The following is a 23607-nucleotide window of genomic DNA, read 5'->3' on the forward strand; positions in this document are numbered from 1 at the left end:
CATAACAGATCAGCAAGTTGGTCAAACAAAGATGCAAACAGACACTACTAATCCTTCTCACACCAAAGAACTGCCAGTAGGAAAGGTCCTTTCACTTTCCTTAGAACATGACTACTTGACAAATACAGATGTTCAGAACTAGGGCACCTACACAACAACTAGTTTTTGAAGTAAGTTATGTCCCTCTTACAGACAGCAAAAGACATAATTAAAAGAAATTCAAACAACTGATCTTGTAAAATTATAATAAAATACAAGATGAGGTAGGAAGGAAGTTGAAGTCAGAAAGTTTGCACTTCACGTGTTCAATTGCTTCCAGAAGTCAAATTCCCTATCAGCTACACAGCTACAGAACACACCAGGTTTCACCCAACAACATGAAACCTCTGTCTGTCCAACAGAACTGGAAATTTTTTGGTTAACCTTCCCCTTAAAGATTGCCTATGGATAAAATGTTTGTATAAAATTGTGTTCACAGTTATGTGCTGCTCTCATCACCCAGGTTTGTGAAAGATTAAGCAGAAAAACCTTCCTCAGCAAGTTCTAGGAAATACCTATTGAAAACTTCAAAACTTGACAAACATACAGTCTAAGTTTTAGATAATTACCTATCAGTCTTAACTAAGTCTTTGTTTCACCTTGAATCTTCTCTGCTAATAAGCCAGACTTCCATGGAAAACACCCACAATATTATTTCCCAGAAGTAACAGATTCTTGTACCAGTATTTTTGGTTACAGATGACCAAGCTCTAATCAAGACATTTTCCTACAGGATCTGACTATGGATTGAAGTCACTGGCAGCCACTTTTTAGGGACCAGTCCTCATTGGAGTGCATAACCTATGACCTCCCATGAGTGCTGTTGTGATAACCCTTTTTCTAATACATTTTTTTGGCCATAATAACACAAAGTTGGATTTGTTGGCATCATCCTCTACCTTTAGCATGCCCAATACACAGCCTCTAAATAACTGGGTGGCAAATTGCCACGTTAGTAGCCCAGGGGGACAGAAGCAGCGTGACCGGTACTGAGCCAGCTGTCCAAGGAAGTTCCGACAGCTTCTGCCCACACAACATCCGAGAGCAGCTCCAAGAACAATCAGTACCTTCCTTCCCCAAACTGTTAACAAATGGATTCTGTCCTGTGACTCATTCAGGTCTTTCAATTAATAATTTTTTTATCATTTTCCAATCAAACATGGATCCCTTGCTATGAAGAAAATCATCTTCTATGTGAGGCAGTCATCGAAATCTTCTTAAACACTGCTTTGGGGCAAAGGGGAAGGATTACATCAAATTTAGCTGGACTAAAAATGCCTCTGCTGGAGATTATATTTTTACATTACGTTGGTGGGTATTCATTAAAGCCACATCAGCTGCTCATCGTGGGAGATTTAGAATATTTTGGTAACATAGGAATAAAGTGTCATAGTAATTCAAAGCTCCAAGGCTGTTCAATAAGCACCTGTCAGGAAAAAATGTATCCAGTCAGTCAGCAGCTACCCAATTGATTATATGCACCTTAAAAGCAACACTGGTTAATTACTTTGTTAAACAAAATTAAATAAGTTAGGCTGAAAATCTCTCTTTTCTTTCTTCCTGTGTAACTGTAGGCACATTTGTAAATCAGGCCTGGACCCTCACCTTCTAGCTAACATCTCCACACCTTGTAAGATGTCTGGAGGAATGGAAAGATGCCCTAAAGGTTTAAGGAGGATCCATTTGGAACAAATACTGCAGAAGGCAGCCACAGGGCTGTCTTGCAATGGCCAAAGGTGTATCAAGCTTCAACAAAAAAAAAGAGTATCAATGGATCCTCAGCAAGCAGCAACTGTACACTCTCCAGTCAGTCACAAAGCAGCCTGAAAAAGCTTCCAGAATTAAAAAAAGAGCATCCAGACTATCAACATCACACCTGGGGTCTTTCCAGACTGCAGGACTAGACTGTCACATAATCAGATATAGAGAGTACTGATCTGCCCATTGATCAAAGATATCCCTGATGGGCTCTTGGGCCTTTGCTGTGCTCAGGTTTGGCATTCAATGTGAATCTTGCTAGTGAAAAAAAGGAGTTCAACACACACCTGATAAACAAACATTTCTCAAATAATAAGCATGCAATTCAGTATAGATTACAAACCAAGAAATCAGAGATTCATTACTAAGTGCATATCTAGACTTCTGTCAAGACAGAATGCAAATTCTCTGGACTGTTTTCTAAATATCTCTTCAAGGAAAAACAAAAAAGAGATCACACTAGTAGCCAGTTACAGCAGCTCTCTTCCAACTAATAGCTGCGGAAAACAAGCCATCCCTAGCCATCACCCATTTGAGTCCTTTATTTAAAATATTACACTTCCTAAAAATATCTACAGATACCTATACCTACATGACCTTCACATTCCCATCTTCTATTCTTTGGGGGGGCTTTATGAGACCTGATCAGGCAACTTTTAAACCATAAAACAACTAATTTTCTTTTCCTCTTCCAATTTATTTTGGGTGTACACATAATAGAATTATTTTTTATTGTGAGAATCATAATTTAATTCATTTCCAAAACATCACAGAATAATTCAGGTTGGAGGGGATCTCAGGAGCTCTCTCTGACTGGCTGCTCAAATCTGCTCTGTTGAGAAATTAGACCAGATTATGGTACTTTGCAAGGGTAAGTCAAGTTTATGAGTTCCACTGCACTGGATTTTCATTGCATATTTTATAGATGACATCATAAAATATGTACAGCAGTCATATATCCAAGTGATAAGAACATCATGCTTTTAAGGAAACAAGGTATTGTTTTTAAAACTACAGTCTTGAAAAGAAGATGTGAATATTGTCCTTGAGCAAACACCCCCTGCACACCCAGTTTACAAATTCCATTGGGATACTGGCTGTTTTACATTTGTTTAAGAATCACTATGGCAAGTAAGAAAACTGGTGATTTTTCAGTCTTCTTCAAACCTCTACCATCTCCTATTAATTTCATGCTAACACATAAATATTTCAGCACCCCTTTTAACCATATTGTTGAGTTGCTCATACATGAAGCAACTGGCTTCATTCATTCATCCTTCCTACAAAGACAAGGACAGACTACATTGATTGCATAACATCTACAGATTATATCTGTGCTGTGGGAGGTGGTGTCCAACACTGTCACTGTTACTGTTTTTACCACATTACATTCCTTCTCAGTACATCTGCCCTTTGTGTGTTTTCCTTGCTTGAAAATACCACAGTGCTTCAAACATATCTCATGTTTAACTTGGAAAGGCAAAGGCAAGATGCCAAATTCAAGTAGCAAACTGTGAAGAGAAGGTTTACCTAAAAGCTTTTAAATTGCACAGAAGCAGCATATTGCATACATAAAGTACAGTTGAAGCTGTGTAGCATTCTGCAATGCAGTAAATATGAATTACATAGACAAGAGGTTTTTTGGTAGAACCTCCAATTTGGAAGTTTTGATCTAGTTGCCTGAAAGGTACAGATAATTAATCTGTTTACAAGCTGATGCTTTCAAAGGTTGAGTGAATTTCAATACCTGACACATGGTATGCATCTGGTAGACTCGACCTTTTCAAGCAATACAGCACATTCTGTGTAACAACATACTTGATAAGGAAAATTAGTTTACGGATGAATCACCAGAACTGTACATCTGTGTGTGCCTTAAACAGATCTGTACAAGCTTCTGCATGGGATAATAAATAAAGAACATTAAACAAATATTTTTTCCAAGGAACGTGTACATAGAGAGAAACAACAAACTGGAAGAGAAAAGGGTAAAATACACAGGAATGAAAGTTAGAGTCCTCAAGGTAGCTTGGATAAATAAAAGCAGAGTCTGCAATTACATGAGCACAACTCTTGACAAAACACTTCTCCTGTCCAGGGAAATGAGATTAAATCAAGTGGATGAGATTTTACTGGCAAGTACATCAAGCACAGAAGAGAAATGGAAAGACCTCAGGAAGATCTTCTCTTACAAAAAACACCAAAAACTCCCCAGAACACTCCACATCCACTTCATGCACCTCAGTGAGGTCAGAGCTCCTGAAGGAGGGAAGAGATTGTGGTATGTGGCACAACAACCCACAAACACCAGAAGTGATAACTAACATGTGAAAGCAGATTTACTCCTACATGCTTGTGAAAAATGAATCTGCAAAGATTCATTGTGCTAAAATTAAAATTTGAAATAATAATTAAAAGAAAAAAGACAACAGAATAGTTGTTTGTGTGCTTAATTTTTCCAGACAGAAATTTCTGTTCGACTAAAATTTGTTTGGCAAGACTTCGGGGTTGTACATATATATTTACATACACACATAGTTTTAGATATGCAGAAAAATGTGTGCAATAGCAAAGCTTTAAGCATAAACATTGATTCTTGTGTTTCTGTTGGGTTTTTTTCTGTTTACTTCTTTTTTTCAAACACTACAGTTAATTGAATGCTGACATATATCATCATACAAGAATGACTTTTTTGTCTACTATTCTGCTTGATTATTTAACTTGCTTCTGCCTTATAGCCATGAGAAAGACAACATGAACTGCGACTTGTGTTTACTGAATTTACTAATTTTTAAGTAATAACTTTTTCATAATTTATTTTCACAAGCTTCACATTATCTAATGATCTAATAAGCTAAAGATCTAATCTTTCCCATCACACTTCCTTCCTGCAATTATCTTAACCTTATAACAGCAATAAAACCCTGTTGAACACTTATTAACTGCCTAACACACAAACTCTAAGTATTCCACAAATCCCATCTCATCCTTCACCATTCTTGCAACCTATTCCTACTGTATGCCAGCACCAAATCACAGACAATTTTCTGCAATTTCATTTCTACACTTTTGTCCGGTTTGACAGAGTCATTCTGACTCAATACTTTACTTCATCTGCTGAAATCAAAAGGAAATAGGCTTTATTATGATGCCATCCAAATTCCTCTTTGAACACTGCAGTACATGCAGCACTTACCACGAAATAGGAAAAGGAATTTAATTCTCAAACATAAGGAAAAAAGCTCAAGTTGAAAAACTTAAATATGATGCGGAGGCTTGACAAAGTTTTCTAAGGCTGACAAGACTTAGAACTTCATTTTGGAGAAACTCAAAATGTTGCAGAAGTTAGTTTTCCGTTAAACTATCAAAATAGCAATGCAGACATGGATCCAAGTTAAATGTCTAAGTTTAAAACTAAAATTTAGGATTCCCTTCAATTCAAATAGCCATCTTTTAGTACTGTTAAATAAGAGAGGGCTGGAGTTAGCAATATAACCAGAAACGTGAATGAACCAGAGCAGCAGGGGGAAACTGGGTAAATCCAGCTTATAAATCTGTACGGTGACATTTCAGAATGAAAACCACTTTGCACCCTGCACACCCTCAGTGTCTGCAAGCTGCTCTCACACCAGCAGCAGGGGGTGTGAGACATGACAAGCTCCTGCTTCACTGGGTTACTCTGGACTTCCTGTATTAACCTGGGAGCACTGGACGCAGACCAAAGGGGCCTTTGGTCGGGGAGATGCCGCGGACGATGCAGTCGAACAGAAAGCTGATCTGCTCCCCTTCAGCACAAGAGAGGAAAAAAACACCAGCCCCTGCAAGAAAGCACAACATAAATATGTATGGTTTTCACCTGAAAACACTAGAAATATATTTAGCTGAAGCTATTTATAATGTAGCAATCAAAAGAGTTTTAAGTGCAAGCCATGAAAAGAAGTCAACAAGATATTCTCCTGGGAAAAGAAATAAAAAATTCAGGTCAGCACACACACACTATACCACAAACGTACATATAAATTCAATATCTGTCTAATAATTCATGCTAATTTTATGACATTCAGGCAGTTAAAGTAGTGTCCTAGAACAACAGAATGGCTTGGGTTGGAAGGGACCTTGAGGATGGATCATCTACTTCCAATCCCCCTGAATGTCAAAACAGACACCTTACTCTCAACAGCTGTGCAGGTCTTTTGTTCTTATTTACCCCTAAAATTTTGGGGTCAAACTTTCCTATGCAGGAAGTGTCAAGAATACTTAAAGTGACTTCAAAAGAATGAACCAAGTTAATTCCACTTTTAACCACTTTTAAGCAAGAGGAGCTTTTTATATGCCAACAAATTAGAATTTGGTTATATTGCTGGATTATAGTATAAATTTTCCTAGACTAACATTATTAACATAATGTAACACAACTCCTCAGGTTGTCATCAGATCTTTACCCTTTGCTCTATTCTGATATTTGCTTTCCATTCATTAAGAATAGCCCCAAGCAAAATTATATGAGATTCACTAAATAAACAAACAAGTTAGGAGCTCCATGACACATGGCTGCATGAGCAACACAAAAGACTAGAAGGGCTCCACAGAACATTTTATAAATTGTCAGTCCAAATATAAATCACATCAGGGAAAAAAAGTTATTATCTTAAAACATCAGACAAAAGACCACCCCAGTAACCAGCAATTTTAGGGAAATAAAACTTCAATACCAGACAAAAAAGGAAATTAAATTAGTATATAGACCTAGAAGAACTGCTGCCACTTCACCAGAGCCAAGCATGCTAGCAAACTCCAATATAAAATCTTAGACCTGCAGTAGGGTTTTGCACATTACTTTTCTTGTGACTCAGGCCCTAATTTGGACATGTTTGACTTCTGCATGTCTCTAGCCAATTCTGAGTTGCATTTGTATTTTTTTCAATTTTACTCAAAGAAGCACAGCTGATCTTGACTAGAATGACTGCATCCCCATCACTTTCCAAACATATGCCCTGTCATACCCAACAGGATACTCACATTTCACTTAAGAAATTTATACACTTTTGACAGCTTGACAAAGGGCTGTGTGATTCAAACAAAAAGGATCGTATAAAGTGGATCACAACCCACAACACCTACTTGAGTAAATTAAGTATAACCAGCAAACTGTAAACCAATCTCTCTAGGAAAAACATATTCTGGTCTACACTCTTGTCATTCCCAATTTATGTCACATCTAAGTCTCTCCCAGTTCTGCTTAAATCTGTTCAAGACAACATTGTTAGAGACATCTTCATAACTTGATTTGTCACTCCACTGCATTTGCATCTCTTCAGATCTTACCTATCAAGAATTCTTCAGCCAAAGAAACATGAAGCCACCCTGGCTTCATGGTCAGAGGCTATCTAGGAGAGTACAACATTAATCACACAGCCTGACAGATATGAATGTTTCTGCTGGTGACTCACTTGCACTCTTGCCCATCTCTTCCCTTCCCAAGAGATGCCAAAGTCAGAGAACATTGTATTAGGATAAAAAATCCTGGCTGCAATGTATTCAGGAATTATCTGAAATTCAGCTTCTTCTTTGAGCTGACTTCTCCTCCCTGAACAGAGCACAGAGAGTCTACAGGAACAGGACCTTTGCATTCCATGCAGCAAAAGCAAGCAGGATATAAAGACAACATAGCAGAGGACATTCAGGTCTCAAGCACAGTGATACACTATGTGTCTTGATAATTCAGCAGAATCCTACACCTCCCTGTTGCCACTCAGGGCAAAAAAAAGATTCCTCAAATATTTCTGTAGATAAGGAGTACATCTGGACCATTTTGTTCTTTTATCACCTTTCTTAAGAGTTACTTAAACTCCAAAGAGGCTCTACAAGCCTTTGACTTTAATGGAAACAAAGAAAGTAAATGTGTGTGTGTACGCTTGCTGCCAAACTCAAAGGATTTTTTCTGCAAATAACTATCAGTCATCTCGAAATCCCAAAACCAAATGTGATGACCTTTATATAACCAGTGCAAAGAGTGTATGTCCATGTGCATGTGGATACAAATCCAACAGAAAAATACAATAATCTCTTCGTAGATTCTATTCTTAATTGCTGACTGACTCTCACAGGAAACATTTTCTTTCTAGTTTTGTTAGGTAGGACTAGATTGCAAGGGAAGAAAGAAGTCTGAGGGTCCTTGCAGAAAACATCAAGTGAGATGAATGAGTAGGCAGGGCTTAACTAAAGCATACATAAAAGCAAGTGATTACATTTCTTTTCTCCTTTCTTGAGAAAACTGAGAAATTCACTACTGGAAATTACATATCGCAGTCATGTGTTGGAACTGGTTTGGTGCACAGGCATTTAGAAGCCAAGGAATGTGTGGCATGCACAATGTAATAGCATGCAGCTGTTCACCAGACTGAAGGGCTCACTCAGCTCTCTCCATGGCCTATGAGACTTGGTGAAATGCAGCCTCCAGCCACTCGCAGGAGACTGAAACACTCAGCCAGTCCTCTGTGGCAATCAGCAGTGAAGCATTGAACAGTCCCTCAAACATTCAGGACAAGTTGCCAATTTCATAAAACTTCAAGTACTGCTTAATCTTGCCAATGTTGATTTTAACTGATCATATGGGCAAACACACTTTAAAAACGGACAATAGCCAAAAATTACTTCAATCTCTGTAGTGAGTGTGAAAGTAGGGAGGAAGAGTCAGTTCTTTCCCATTAATTACTATTCCTAACATAGAACACTAGAGCCTGAAGCCTTTTAGCTGAAGCCTTTAGCCTTTAGGCAGGAACCAGAGCAGCTCATTCCATGGCAATCAGCATGTCCATTCCAACCCCAGCCTTGAATAGCCCCTTCAGAGGGGACCTCACACTGCTCTTCTCTGTGGGGAAAATGACACAGTATTCCTATTATTGCCAACTAAGATATGGGCATGACAACTAAAAATAGATAAATAGAGATAATGTTGGTTGCCTGCAGTAGGCCTAAGTAGGAGACAGCACAGAATATCTGCATATAAAGAGACATTTCAATCTATGCAATCCAGGATTTTTCAAAAAATTCCAGACCTTGCCCCAGTTTAACCATCTCTACTACTTCTTTATTTCAAATAAATGCAGAAGGGGAAACAAGGAAAGAAGGAAGGAAGTACCAAATTTTATCAAAGCACCAAAAGGATTACAGAAATATTCCTCCTTATCCTGCAATTAGCATTTGTTCTTTCAAAGGGCACTAAGGGTCCCACAAGTTCCCTTCTTCAAGGAGATGCTGTCAGAAAATATGAGGCAGCTTTAAACCAGGCTCTGGCAGCTAATCCTGAAGCACTTGAACACGGAGAGCCTGAATTCTCATGGTGTTAATGTGCCCTTTTATTACCCTACTTGAATTTTTTCACACTGACCTCCAAGTGAAGATTCTCCCGGCAACTGGTCATTTTAACTGGTGCACACTAATTGAGCTGGGAACGTGGGAAAGTGAGAGGCTCCTTTTTTCCAGCCTGTTCCTCCAGGTAAACCTCTCCATTGACTGCTAGGCCAAGACACCAGCTTTTTTCAAATGGTGTGTGAATAAGCTTCAGCTACAGAGAGAACAAAATTTTGGCCCAGAAAATAACTTATCTGCAGCTTTCAGAAGCAGAAAAAATATTTTTTAAATCTCTAGCAGTACAATTGTGGTGTTAAGAGTAAGAGAAGTTCAGAATGTAAATGTTCTTCTTCCTATTTGTGAATAAACTTGTGTGAACCATCTTGAAAATGCACCTAGACTTAATGTTTGAAGTCTCAGCATTATCTCAGATGGTTTCCCTCTTCCTGGACTGAGTACCAAAGCCTTTGGAGTTGAATTAAACCTGTACTAAGCAACAGAACATAATGAAATGTTATATCTTTATAAAAACTTTTGTGAGGAAGCACGAAACAGAAAGCTAAAACAAATTCATATCCTTTTAGACCTCAGTTCTACCACAGATATAACCAAAAAAGCTCTGCTTCAGTTTCAGGCTTCATGTCTTTTGTTATGGAGAGGCAATCAAACCACAAGATTACTGGTTCCTTTTAATAAGGTATTTATTACAGTGATATTTAAACCTTAAACTCACTAATCCTCTGCATTCAGACCTCCACAGGATGAATGTGAGCAAAGATATGGTTTAACCTGTAGGAAAGTAACATTAATAATAGAGTCTGCATAATATTATATTACACTTACATGACAGGGTAATGGAGAGTGCCTTTGTTTAGGAATTAAAACAACTTCTGTAATAACATATCTTTTTTTTTTCCTGAACACTACTTATTTGCCTCAAGAATTCCAGAGGACTGAGGTAAAAGCTATCTGAAGAAAGATGGTCCTTCTCTTTACCAACACACTTCTGACAAGAATAACCAGAGTAATATTTTAATTTAGGTTCTATTTTCAAAAAGCCTTTTCTTATAGTGGCAATATTAAATCAAGTGTTTAGACTAAACACATATTTAAATGTTGTTATGCCTGTGGGTATGTTTGACTGCTTAGTTAAGAGCAACAACTCCTTTAACAAGATCAGCTTGAACCTGTAAAGAGTTTCCAACTGTGGCAGGCAATTTTGTACCAAATTGACTGTGCTGTTCTTCTCTCTGAATGCACACCTGCAGGGGAAAGACAAATATCCTTTCATGGCAACTGAAAGGGCTCAGCTACCAACACTCACGTTTCTTAACAATGATCCACAAGGTAGTGGGACCTTTTCCAAGGCACTTTTCTAATTCTGTTTGCTTGTAACCTTAAAAAAATCAATAATTTCATATTTTTTAAAGTATGCACACAGGGGAGCTACGGATGACCCCGTTTCACCAGAAACTAGTGTAAGTTTAAGGGAGGAAAAAAAAGAAAAACCACCATAGATAATTCACGTTCCATCACCTACAGTTCCTCATTTCACAGAATCATTGAGGCTGGAAAAGATCCTGACATAATCAAGTCCAACTTTTGACTGGACACCACCATGTCAACTAAGTGTCATGTCCAGTCATTTCTTAAACACCTTCAGGGATGCTGATTTCACCACCTTTCCAGGCATCTCATTTCAATGCTTGAGAACCCTTCCTGTGTAGAAATTCCTCTCAAAGCCCAACCTAAACCTCCTCTGGCACAGCCTGAGGCCACTTCCTCTCGTCATATCCCTTGCTGCCTGGGAGAAGAGACCAATCCCTGCCAGGCCACACCCTCCATCAGGTCAGAAGGAGGTCAGGAATTTGGGTTTCCACTCCATAGAAGTAGAGAAACCAGAATTTACATGCAGAGCACTGTATGCAAGTCCCAGGAAGAATATATTTGGATTTGGATCAACTCTGAAATCTTCTAATTTTTCAGTTTATTTATTGAAAAAAGTATGCAAGTCAAACAACTTCACATCCAAACTGGCAGTCTGCATATCCATCCATGCTCACAGGCCATCAATTCAGCATGGCTTCAAACTCTGCTTATGAAATTAAAACCTTATTAATAAAAACCTACTTATATGTTATTATACCTGTACATTTATTAACCATCCCTTTTTAGATCTTCTTACTCTGAAGTAAGATATTGAGAAGTCCTAAATTGCCCATGGGAACAAGAGATTTATCTCCATGTAAAGGTGTATCTTAGCTACTAGGCTGTGGAAACTAGCTTCAGCCTGCTTGCTTTCATTCTGACCCCAAATATCACTATCCACCCCATAGTTACAAAGCTGCTAATAGGGAAGGGACCAGAGAGTTGTTCTAACTTTAAGGAGTAAAAAGTCCTCTATGGGATTTAGAAATTATCATTTAAAAAATGAGAACATTGATGCTGCCTGTAACCTCAAAGCTCCGGATCACTTTCCCCTCAGCAAACAACAAAACAATTAATCATAATTTAATAATCTGTACATTAAGCCATTTTACCTTATCTCTTGCATAACACAAGCCATAAAATTTCATTACTTTATTTTTGCTATGTATTCAATAGCAGCTTTTGACTAAACATCTTCTGGAGAGCCACAGGGCAATTTTTAGCCAGGACTGCACACAGTCACATTTCTCCTGAACACCAGGGTTGAAGCCTGCAGAAATCTACTCAGAACAGACCCTCTGATAAGAGGCTGCCTGTTTGACAAAGCAGCACAGCTGGCTCTGCAGTTTCTACTAGGAATGAGAGTGCATTTACATTTCTGCAAAAGGCAGCAAGCAACATTTGGAGGTTCCATTTGTACTTACAGAAGCCGCACCTGGTGCCCCCTTCGAAGATGAATCCGTTCGGGACAGCCCCGTAGCGCCGCAGATCCGAGAGCTTCCACTGCCCCATGACACTGGGAGGAAGGTCTTTCACTAGGACAAGGATGTCATTGCAGAAATGCAGGGTAGCAGGCCCACTCTCTAGTTTTGTGCCAGGGGCTACAAAGACTTGAAATCTATGAACTACCAAATAAGGAAAAAAATATTACTACAGGATATACAAGTGTTATGTAAGTGATTCTGTTCAGCTGTGGTATTTGGACCAAACCCTGCCCACACCATGAGACTCTGGCACAAATATCTACATGGAGCCCAGACAGCCACATGTAAGTAGCTGTAAGGCCATTACCCTCTATTATGCCAGTTTAGGATTGAAAAAAATCCAGCATATCTTGCCCTAATGCTACAAATGATAAAAGTTGCAATGCTACATTAATTTATCCTAAATCCTCTAGGCTAATCCCTATCTCAGATTAGTCAATCATCCAGCCCAGACTTCACTTACCTCTTCCATCCTTGCATCATTACATGGGTTGCTTTGTCTCCTCCTCTAACCTGTGTCTCTCCTTTCCCACATGCATACAATAAAAATAAAATGGTGCTCAAGGAGCCCAAAGGCCAAGGCTCAAAGAACTAAACAAATCTCTCTATCACTGACTCATCTGCAACCTTTAATAAACTGCTTCACTTCCTCCCTAGCAGTAAAATGAGGAAAATTATATTTTCCACCTTTGTGATTATTTCATGAGTTGGTGATGGTAGATGCCAAGACATTTTATATTACTAGGAAACGAAGTGATGTATAAGTAACAAACAATTTTGGATGTCAGGTTTTTTTTTCGTATTTCACATCCTGAATTTTAAAAGAGCGGAGAAATAAAAAGAAACACGTATCTCAAGTTTACAAAATCTAGGTTCAAATCTCAGTCCCAGTATCATCTATAATTCAGTATCCTTACCGAAAGCAGTTGTTCTAGGCTGGTCTTCCATTTTCTCTTCCAAGGCTATTGCATTCTGAATAATAAGTTATTGGGATCACTCAAATCTCAGTGTTTCAAAGGGAACAATTTAAGTGAGCAAGCATACAATTCTCAAACAATTGTTTTGACCTCCACTACTGTTCTAGTTTCTTTCATATTGTGATTAGACACAAAAAAACCAACCAACAAACAAAATAAAAACAATAAACCCACAACAAATTTTTTAAAAAGCAAACAACATCTGTCTTGGTAGAGAGAAGCATTGAGACTCTTATCTTCACAGAAGGAGGTTTTTGGTGATGTTTATCAAGAAGCAATATAGACTTAGTCTTTGGTTATGCATCGAAGATCACACAAACAGCTCCCTGCCTATGAAATCTACTGGGTAACTTGCAGGTACTCTCAGTTCTTGCATCAACTCTTCCCTGTTTCTTGCCCATGCCTCGTCAAGCATCACAAATTTCATCTGGGTCTGAGTCTTGCTTCTCATCTAACTGCTTGCTGTATTCTTAGTCACGATCCGAGCTGTAAGCCAACTCCTCATCTATGACATGCATTTGCTAAGTTCCCTGAGGCTCCAGCAGAATTAGCCACAAAGTCATTCGAGTGAAATGTGCAAGGAGACAGAGATAGATCTAACTAACCACAGCTCTGCTTACAGCCCTGCCAGCAGCACTGCTAGGGAGCAAATCAATAGTCACACCATGTCCCCTTTTGGGCACGCAGTTGTTACGCAATCTGCTTAAACATCAGCTATCAAAAGGACAGCAAAAGCATCATGATCAATAATGCTCAGAAAGCAATCTTTAACGCCATTTGTACTCCTCTGCCCAGAATTCTGCTGACAATTAAACCATGGGAGAAGCAGCATCAGGACTCTTTCTGCTTCATAACTGAGGAATGAAGCCCACTCTTCACACAATCAGTTGCAAGTTAAAACAGCTGCTGAAAACAAAGAGCTGCAGCCCAAGTTCTAGACCACTGTCAAAATACAGCATACCCAACTCTGAACAAAGCCAAAGTAAAAGGAAAAGCACATTTGAAAATAAAGCTTTTCCCATACACCACTTTTGGTAAATTGGAATATTTTTTAAAAATTCTTCCCAGCATTCTCTTACTCTGTAATAAAGTACTTCCCAGACTTCTCTTACTCTATAAAAAAAATTGTGGGCTTTCTTCAGCCCATCTTTTCTTTTTCACAGCTATGCACTGACCTGCAGTACACTAACTTCTCAAAATGAGTTGTGAGCCCAAGCACATTGCAGGAATCACATCCACCTCATCTGCTAAAAACTGAGAGAAAACACTGGGAACTCCACTGTGAACGCCTCCATTCTGTGGTCCTCATTCAAGAACAGTGTCAGCTCCTTTCACTTTTTTTTTTGCTTCCCAGACTCTGAGGTCATCTCTCCCTAGCCTATTTTTATCATCCAGCCACCTCATTTTCAAGGCACACAAAGGCACCCTTACTACACTTTAGGAAAAAACACCAATCACCATCCTCTCTTCATCTACATCTTCTCTCTTTTCTATTCCTCTTTACTCAAACTAGACTCCCTTTGACTTTGTTCTCCTAACTGAACATGTACTGAAAGACAAAATCCTGAAAAAAGTTTCAATGCTTTGGTTTATTCTCCCGCCCCTAAGATTTTTTGCAATTAACTTAACAGAAATTATTGCCAGTTCAACCAATTACACTTGTTTTCTTACTTCTGCATTTCTTCACTTCCACACACACACAATCTCTCCCACTTCACCTTTACTCCATGGCTGCAGATGTCATAATCCAGTAGGCTCTATTCCTACCTCATTCACAGCTTTCCTTGAAAAAAAACCTTTGCTGCTTTTCTATGTCCTCCAATCCCAACCACAACCCTCACACCCAGACTGAGATTACTCCAGCACTACATCAGTGCAAGAGCATAAAAAACAGACCTACCCTGTGATATTCAAGCACTCCTTCAGCTTTTAGGATAAGTCTATGCTATATATAGATCCCAAACCTAGTTTAAAAAACCAACCAAACAAATAAAAAAACTAAAACAAAAACACCAAACCAACACTGAAAGACTGTAGAGCTGTATCATCAAAGTGCACCAACCACTCCCACTACTCATGCTTGTATTGTTCAGCAAATCCTCTAACCTTTCCTGTTATGCAAGGCATCATATTTGATAGCCCTGAGAGGTACATCCACATATCTCACTTCTTATAGTTTTACATATTTTTACTGCAAAATTCCCAGGCCATCTTTCTACATATGTACTGCAAAGGAACGAGCCCACAAACCCAACAGATGGCAGAGCATATGTAACAAATGATAAAGATTGCTAATGTGTGTCTCCCACACACCTACCCTCCTTCCCTAGTTATGACTAAACAAACATAAGACAGATACTATGGATTACCAACATTATCCCTCTTTGTTCACCACAGTTCATTTTAGAGCTGCTAACCAAGAAAATAAAATAGGAGGAAAGAGAAAGGTGAAGTTAGCTGGAAAGAATGTGTCTGATGACACTCCTTAGGGCAAAAAGTCTCCTTCTGAAATGGCACACTAGCAGCAATGAAAATTATCAATGCAACACCCAGTAGGCAGCTCAGCAAACTGGGCATGAACTGGCAAAGTTCTACTCAGGACTTTGCATCTCTTAATTCAGGCTCCCCCTGAGTCCTTTTGCCAGAATCCCTGAGTCAGTTGTAGGACCAGAAGCAGAAGTTTGATCACTTTGTTTCAAAGCTACACATCATCAGTGTCCAAATCAAAACCCCAAGTTAAGAGCTGCCATAATTATCCATCAGTACTGGGTGGTACTGCAGCCAAAACCTATTGGAAGGGATACCTGCTTTAACATCTAAGGGAGAAAACAGTTTGTCCACTCTCAAACGAGTGACAATCTTGTCCTGAACTCTACTGTTTTATTTGCATTTTAGTTTCACCTTTCTTTGTTTTTTTTAATCCTGTGGGGGAAAACCCAAACCAGAGTGAGAAGACAAAGGTTACCTTCCCCCAGGCTGTAGCGTATTCGCACATCCCAGGCGTACATGGCTTCCTTGCTGTCAAACCCCAGCATCACAACCTGGGACAGACAGATGATGGCGAGCGTGTGATTGAGGCCCTCGTAGGACAGCCCAGGATCCAAGCCACAGATGTCTTCTAAGGTCATGCTGCTCCTCTCCTTATGCCCTTTTGCTCGCTCAGATTTATCCTTGTACACCAGCATGAGCAAACAGTCTAAAAGAAGCAAAACTGTCAGAGATGATGATGCAGAGCACAGACCATAACAAATTTCTCAGCACTCTGCTGCAATACAAAGGAACTTTAGACAACTGCAGGATCATCTTGATCAAGTCAATGTAAAACTCTGATTTCTTTTCCCAGCCCACCCCCAGGTAGTTTATAGTCCTTGTTTTCAGGAAGCAAACACTGAAGGTGTGTTTTAAGGGTTAAATTGCAGGCTAAAAAAAAGGAGGTCAGTAATAAATCTTCCCTCTTTTACTCAAAGTCCAGTGGCATTTCAGATCCTCTCCTGAGTCCAGTGGGACTGGCTCATTAATTCAGAGCATTAGGAGCTATGCTAGGATAGCTGTTCACGTTACAAGACTCTAAAGACCGAGAGGCTATTGTTGTCTGTATTTTCATTAGAACATACTGAACCACAAATGAAATTCTTACAGCAGCTTTCAGATTACCCAGCCACTAAATGGCAAGCAGGCTTTGCTGCGAGATTGCTCCTGTCGGCTCAGGTTTCCTGGTTAAATGCTCCACAGCAGCCATGGCTAAAAATCATTATGTGCCACACCTTCTTTTATTTTTTTTTTTTTAGTGTTTGCCTGTGTCACCAGTTGTTATTAACCCCTTTCCAGAGGTGTTTATTACACAGCAACCATGCAATGGCAGAAACCAGTTCAAGTGCCATGGCCCCATGGGGAAAGCAAGCATTTCACAAGCAAACCCAAAAGGAAAGGGGAGTCACCTCTCCCACCTTTTGCATTTATGACAAAAGCAGCCCTCCTTCCCCCATATTCATTTCCGATCACACAGCACTCAGATGTAGATGAAATTAATGGTCAATATCAAAGCTGCAACATCCACAGCTTAAGCTGAGCTACAAACCACAAAAGACAAAGACCCCCATGTATTTTATAAATACTGAGGCTGGTGCTCCCAGTCCCACTGAGGTGCCCTGCAGCTCTCAGCTGGGCAAGGGACTGGCAAAATCTCCACCCACAGAGATGAAAAAGTACTGAAAGACTGAACTGTCTGCTAACTAATGCAGAGCTTTGCATGGATTCCCAATTGTCTTTGTGCACCTGTTAGCAAAAACAGCTGCAACCACAGTATTTAAACATTCTGCAATACAGTTGTGTGCCTGAAGAATGGCTATAGTTTATATACCAAGAAAAGAAGATCACCAGGGGCTTTTTAGTAAACCTGGCTAGATTAGCTAGAATAAAAATAGTATTTTTGAGGAATATTATCAGTCAGGCTCCACCATCTACAGCCTTCGAAGCTGGCTTACTCACAATAGAAACTCAGGCCCATGTTCACAGATCGATGTACTAGCTCTATGATCAACAGATGCCCTTTCACACAGGGAGGCTGCACAGATTTAGATGAGATGCAGGCATTTCAAACACTAAAATATTACTGTAACAACTCAGGTAACAAAGAATTACTAAGAAGCCCTCAGTCTTTCTAACAAGAGCCAAGAAAGGCTGCCAAAATCCATTCTGCAGCAGTGAGGATTCACGTTTTCCAAGTGTGGGCAACATTTCGCCCCAGAAAGAAATACTTTTGGGCCCAAATGTTTTCCCTCTTGGGAGCAGATGAGGAAACCTGAAGCCTACTTTTCCCTCTGCAGCAGTAAAACATCAGCTCTGTGTAACATTTTCAATTTCCCCTTCAGAAGCATGGAAACGATCTTTTTTTTCTTCTTCTTCTTCTTCTTAATTCAAAATGTCATTTTATTTTTAAATTGAAGTGATATTTTCTGTCAAAACACTGATCAAAAATAACTATCGAGCTTACAATGTCAGGGGCTTTTTTTGGTGGTTTTTTTTTTTTTTTTTTTTTTTTTAACAGCCAGCAGTCACCCTGAAAAAATAAGTTCACCCTCAGAAAATTAAAATTAAAAAAAAGAAAGGAAAAAAAAAAAAAGTGCATTTGGAACCAGCACCAAATCCAATGCCTGTGCTTTCGAAAGTCACTTTTCCCGTTGTTCTTAGTGAGGGCAGGAGCTCGTTCCGAGGCCGGACGCGGCTCCCGGGCAGCACAGCTCCGGGACGGCCCCTCCAGGGCTGTGCGGGCACTCGCCCCGGGAGCCGGGCAAGCTGCGGGGCCCCGAGCCCCGTCCCCACCGCCGGGCCCCTCTTACCTGCCACCGGGGAGGGCTTGCGCAGCACCAGCCACCTGCTCTTCCACTGCAACGAGAGGCAAAGGGACAGGGTTAGCCGGGGCCGCGCGGGGGAGAGCGGGCTCTCTCCCCTCAGGGCAAGGGGCGGCGGTCGGGGACCCCCGCGGGCCGAAGGGGCGCCGGGAGCGGGGACCTTTTTTCCGTCTCTCAACTTGACGTGACCCTCCACCACCACGGAATCCGTCATCTTCAGTCATGATTCCGGACAGCTGCGCCGGCTCGCTGCGCCCGCCCCGCGCTCCGGCCGCTCGAGGGGTCACTTCCAAAATAGCTTTATTAGGGCCCCGCGCGGGCGGGCGGCCAGCGCGGCCCGGCCCGCCCCCCGACCTGCCGCCTGGGCAAAGGGGGCTGCGGGCTGTCCCAATGTCTCTGTTCATGTGTTTTACTTCTGGCTTTCGGGAGAAACTTGGATTTTTTTTTTTTAATTATTTATTTCCCCAGGGTTTCAGAGCGCGAGGCGCGGCCCCTGGTGCACCGCGGATCCGCTCCGAGCGCGACCCCCGCCCCAATCCGGCTCCGGACTTTGCCGCTGCCCGCAGGGGCTGCCCCGCGCCCGGGCGGCCGCAAAGCCCGCACCGGATTCACTGTCCGGAACGGGGCCCGCCTCTGGCCGGCCCGAACGCCCCCTTCCCGCACCTTCCTTACAATGCCCAATTCTCACTTTGCAAAAGTATAATTACAGCTCTCCTTGGCTCCCAGAAGACGCTGCCAACTACCCCAGATAAAAATACTCTTCTCACTTTTTTTTCCCTCTTTGCAATACAACTGTCACGAGATAACAACCCGCTTACACCAAACCAGAAACAGCTACAATTAATAGAATAAGATGTGTTAATGATGTCCTCAGATTTATTTTCACGAGCAATGGACTAATTAGAGTCCATTATTCCAAAAATACTCCTGCTGCATCTTATTTGATGGTAATTAGTCCTTCAGCTTTTTTTAAACAGCACTACAGCACATTTTTCTTTCAGTAGCATAATACAAGGGTTTTTCTTAGATGTTTGCATTTGTTTCTTCCTTTTAAATCGGTCGGTTTGCATGGAATAACATACAATTTAATAAAACCATCTTTTAAGTGTGTTTCATAATGAATTAGGGAAGTGTTTTGTTCAACTGGCTTTGCATTCTAATTCAATTTCAATATAGAGTTAGGGAAAATATCAGATAAAATTTCACTAGTACATTTGAGTCTGTTTTTTCATTTTAACCAAGGCAATAATCACTTAAAGGGGGTGAAAAACATGGAGAATTAGTTTCCATGGGTTAATGCTCAACAGAAAGGCAGGGGGCAGATAATAGAGTGCCTCAAAGGAATTTGACTGATGTCAGGATGTGAGAGGTCAGGACATCTCCCAACCCGGACATCTCCTTGCCACCCCTACTCTGTGCTTGTTATACTGTGCTAGTCACCTCACAGCTGAGGCTTAAATGATTTTCATTTAGTTCCACCAAGCCAATGCAGTCACAGTGGATAAACAGGCTGCTTTGAAAGCCAAAAATTAATTTTAATGCAAAGTATTCAAATTAGAATCAACTGGAGATCTGTCATTTAAACCTTTGAGGGCAGAAACCAGACCATTCAATATATTATTTTTTAAGTGTGTTATTATTTGTACTGCTGTTGGTGTGTACTGATACACCATGAAGCAGCATGGATTTTAAAAATGGGACAGCTAAAAAAACTCTACAGAAATTGTCAGAAACACCAGTCTAACACCTTTCCTATCAAACAGCCACCTTCTTTACTGCAAGAGAAGACCAAGAGAATATATACAACATGAAACTGCAAGATCAAAACTGTGCACAGTGTGGATAGATATTAATTTCAAAGTGAAACTGAAGTCACAGAACAGATACAGACATTCAGGGTGGCTTCATCTTTGAGTGGAAACCTGTTCCTGATGAATCCCTTCCAAAGAAGAGCAAACAGTTCCTTCCTGCTGATACAGTACTTGTTTCAGCTGCAGGTACAGTTAGTCCTGCCACATGGTCATATTCATTTTAGGGCATTAAACAAGCCAGACTCATACTGGAAATGGCCAGGGATGCAGAGCCACACAAAAATCTTCAGCTTGGTTTGGAATCAAGATCCCAGAGGAGGACATTAATATTTCAAGCTAGTGTTTAGTGCCTCAGAAAAATAAACCAAAGGCTTTCATCCTGGGACTCACAGTATCCATAGCTGAAAAACATACCCAGGTGCTTACATCTGCCTGCTGGAAATGTGTGTGACACTTGCATTAAACTGAGAGCACCACCAGCTGAAATTAACCCTTACAGAGATTTTCTGATGCCTTGCAGCTCAAATTGTTATTGCATCTGTCTACCAGCTCTCATCCTCTAGAACAGCCTACAGAGGGATTCAAAGATCTTACTGTAACTTTATACATAACAGACTAAGTTCAAGAAACAGAGGGTAAATGTTTTTATTAAACAGTTTACATCATTTATCTAGATTAGCATTGTTGTATATTTTTACTTACAGATGTAGGTTTTGGTTATTTTTCCTTTAAAGATCTCTTTTTACTGTAAATAACATTCACCACTACTAAGAAACCCATGAGGAAACTACAAACAAAAAACATATTTGAATATCTAGGCACCACTTTAAAATTCTATTACTTTAAAAAACAACTTTGCTTGAAAAACTTAAAAGAGTTCATAAATGTTCATTGCCAGGGGAAAAATACTTTTCACATCAACACCTAAATATACACATTTGACATGACTAAAGGAAAAAAAAAAAATTTCCATTCTTTGTCAGACTTTTTCTGTTGAATAATTTTCTGCCTGTTTTTGCTCATACAACTGAGTCCACTGCCTCTAAACATCTGTAATTATTGTAATAATTGCTTTGGTTGGTCCCATAACAATTCCATAGGCCATGACAGTAAAGCCTGTGGTTTATGATGTCACCAAATCCCTAAGGAAAATGTCAAGCTGCACCCCAGCTATCCAGTTGAAAAATCTGTTACAAGAAACCTCCTTTCTGAATTATCTAAATAGTTGAACAACTTGTTAGTACAAAACCTAAGACATCTTCAAAACACTGTCAAATTAAAGAAACATTGAGGGATTTATCAGCAAGGTGAAGTGTTTCCATTGCTATCCTCAGGGCAAGGAGCAGATCACAGTCTGCAGAAGGTCCTGGCTGTATCAACCTAAATCAGCTGCTCCAGATAACAACATTTTTCAGGAAGACTGAGCTCTCAGGAGGTGTTGCATTAACCTTGCTGGGAAATTGCACACCAGATTCAGCAGAGCTCTGAGGCACGTTCCTGATTTTACGTCAGTGGAACACAGAAATATGTTTATATAAAAATATGCTTACGTGTTTGGTTGAAATAAAACCTAAACCCTCTGGTTTCTTTCCCCAGACTTGTTGTTGCAGTAAGCTGAGGAGCAGCTTTACCTACATTGTTCTCTTGCTGTCTCTTGCCCTGAGCTTCAAGCGATCATTTCTCAGGGAGAGGGAATTTCATTTTTGATTCTCGTGTTTATTTTTTCATTTCAACTGAGAATACAAGGACAATAGTGTTGCAGGATGGTTTGGGGGATGACAGCTCCACCAGAAACTGCAGAACACATCAAATCCCTTTTTAGATAATCCACCAAGCTGACAGAGAGTTGCAGATTTTTGTGCACTGTGTCAATATGTTTGAGATTTTTTTAAGACAAATAAAGGCAGTCAGGTGCATTGAGCAATCCACAGTTCTTGAATGATAGATCAAGGCAGCTGACATCAGATGGAGCAGGCTGCTTTTGGTGGCCTGGCTTGGAACTGCTAACAATTACCACGAGAGTTTTCATACCAGCTTATAATAAAATATATATGCCATTTTAATAAAACCAGAAGACTCCAGAACCCTGCTTCAAATGTTAGTGTATTTAACTATTCAGCTTGTTTTTCGGGAGCCTATTTTCTCATTAATCCACTTGACATAGTTTGTCACTCTTGTGTATACTCCAGGTTTGTTGACTCTGCCACAGCCATCTCCCCAGCTGATAATTCCATAGAGGTAAGAGATGTCATTTTCCTCACAAGCCAGAGGTCCGCCAGAATCTCCCTGCATCAAAAGTAAGCAAAGGTTATCTAATTTGATAGAAAACAGTCAGAAGATCAGTTAGGGAAAGTCATAAAATAGGAATTATTGCACATGAGATTTAAACTAAAAAAAAAAAAAAAAAAAAAAAAAAAACCCAAAAAAACCAGTTTACTGAAGTTTCATTATAGAAAGCATTTTTAGTCACATTTAAATATAAAAATGGTGTTTTTTTAAAATTACACATTAACAAAAGTATTAAAATATCAGATTTTGTTTAAAAACATGAACATTTTAGATTCAGAGACCTACTGAAAAGCATGGTTGATGTAGATAATTTTCAGTGGAAGTGAACAAGCCTTTGGGGCTTGGCACTGTGTTGTAATATCAGCACTGCATGGAGAGGTGACATGGGGGCATTTGGAGAATTTCTCAATGCAGTTTATTGCAGCTTGCAGAGAACATGAGAGTTTTCAAAGAAAGGTGTTGCACACAGCCACACTTTGGGACTGTGGGATACTGTAATTTTATGTGGCATATGGGGTTCTGCGTGTGTTTGAATTTGCTATTAAGTATTTATCTTGTCATTAAACCACAAACTGAAAAGCAGCCCAAACTACACTACAGCAAGGGTTAATTTTGAACATTTTTACTTATATTAAACCTTGAAAACATTCAGGACAGGGGTTTTTATTATTTTTATTGTTTCTCTTAGATTGATTTTCTAGAGAAATTAAAATGTTAGAAATTAAAAATGTGACTTAGTAAATGGTACTGGTGAAAGCAGCTATCACTCTAATTATTTGAGACCAAGGAGAAATATATTTTTTCCTATCTCAAAAGAAAATTCTTTGAGACCAAAATACATAAGAAAATTGTGTTGCCTTTATACTGAAGATTTCAGTATAAGTGAAGGACATCAGATGAAGTCTTATTTGTATATTTTTCACAATTAGTCTAATTGATTGCAGTTTTGGCATCAGTGCACTAATTAAATGACAAAAGTTTCCAAGAAAATATTTTTAAAATAATCAAGAGAAACACAGTCTGTTTGAAGTTTCTTGGTCTTGGAATATTTTTTATACATAACAGATTACTTACAGGTTAATATCCTAAGTGTACATTAAGAAAACCTAGAGGTCAG

General features: G+C 39.7%; 2 protein-coding genes across 3 annotated transcripts in view; both read right to left on the reverse strand.

Moving 5' to 3' along the window:
• Nucleotides 1-18604, reverse strand: part of DOK7 (docking protein 7) — a 59672-nt gene extending 41068 nt beyond the window's left edge. Inside the window, exons 1-4 of the mRNA XM_058803733.1 lie at nucleotides 18379-18604; nucleotides 16005-16235; nucleotides 12003-12203; nucleotides 5496-5615 (exon numbers count right to left, since the gene is read on the reverse strand). Of these exons, the coding sequence (XP_058659716.1) occupies nucleotides 5496-5615; nucleotides 12003-12203; nucleotides 16005-16235; nucleotides 18379-18604 (778 nt within the window). The remainder of the gene's footprint in view (nucleotides 1-5495; nucleotides 5616-12002; nucleotides 12204-16004; nucleotides 16236-18378) is intronic.
• A 2217-nt stretch (nucleotides 18605-20821) lies between these two features.
• HGFAC (HGF activator) overlaps nucleotides 20822-23607 on the reverse strand; it is a 40612-nt gene continuing 37826 nt past the window's right edge. For both annotated transcript variants that reach the window (XM_058803736.1, XM_058803735.1), the window contains exon 14: nucleotides 20822-22487. In XM_058803736.1, coding sequence (XP_058659719.1) covers nucleotides 22317-22487 — 171 coding nt within the window. In that variant the 3' untranslated portion in view covers nucleotides 20822-22316. The remainder of the gene's footprint in view (nucleotides 22488-23607) is intronic.

The sequence above is a fragment of the Ammospiza caudacuta genome, chromosome 4 (assembly GCF_027887145.1).
Source record: "Ammospiza caudacuta isolate bAmmCau1 chromosome 4, bAmmCau1.pri, whole genome shotgun sequence".
Taxonomy (NCBI): domain Eukaryota; kingdom Metazoa; phylum Chordata; class Aves; order Passeriformes; family Passerellidae; genus Ammospiza; species Ammospiza caudacuta.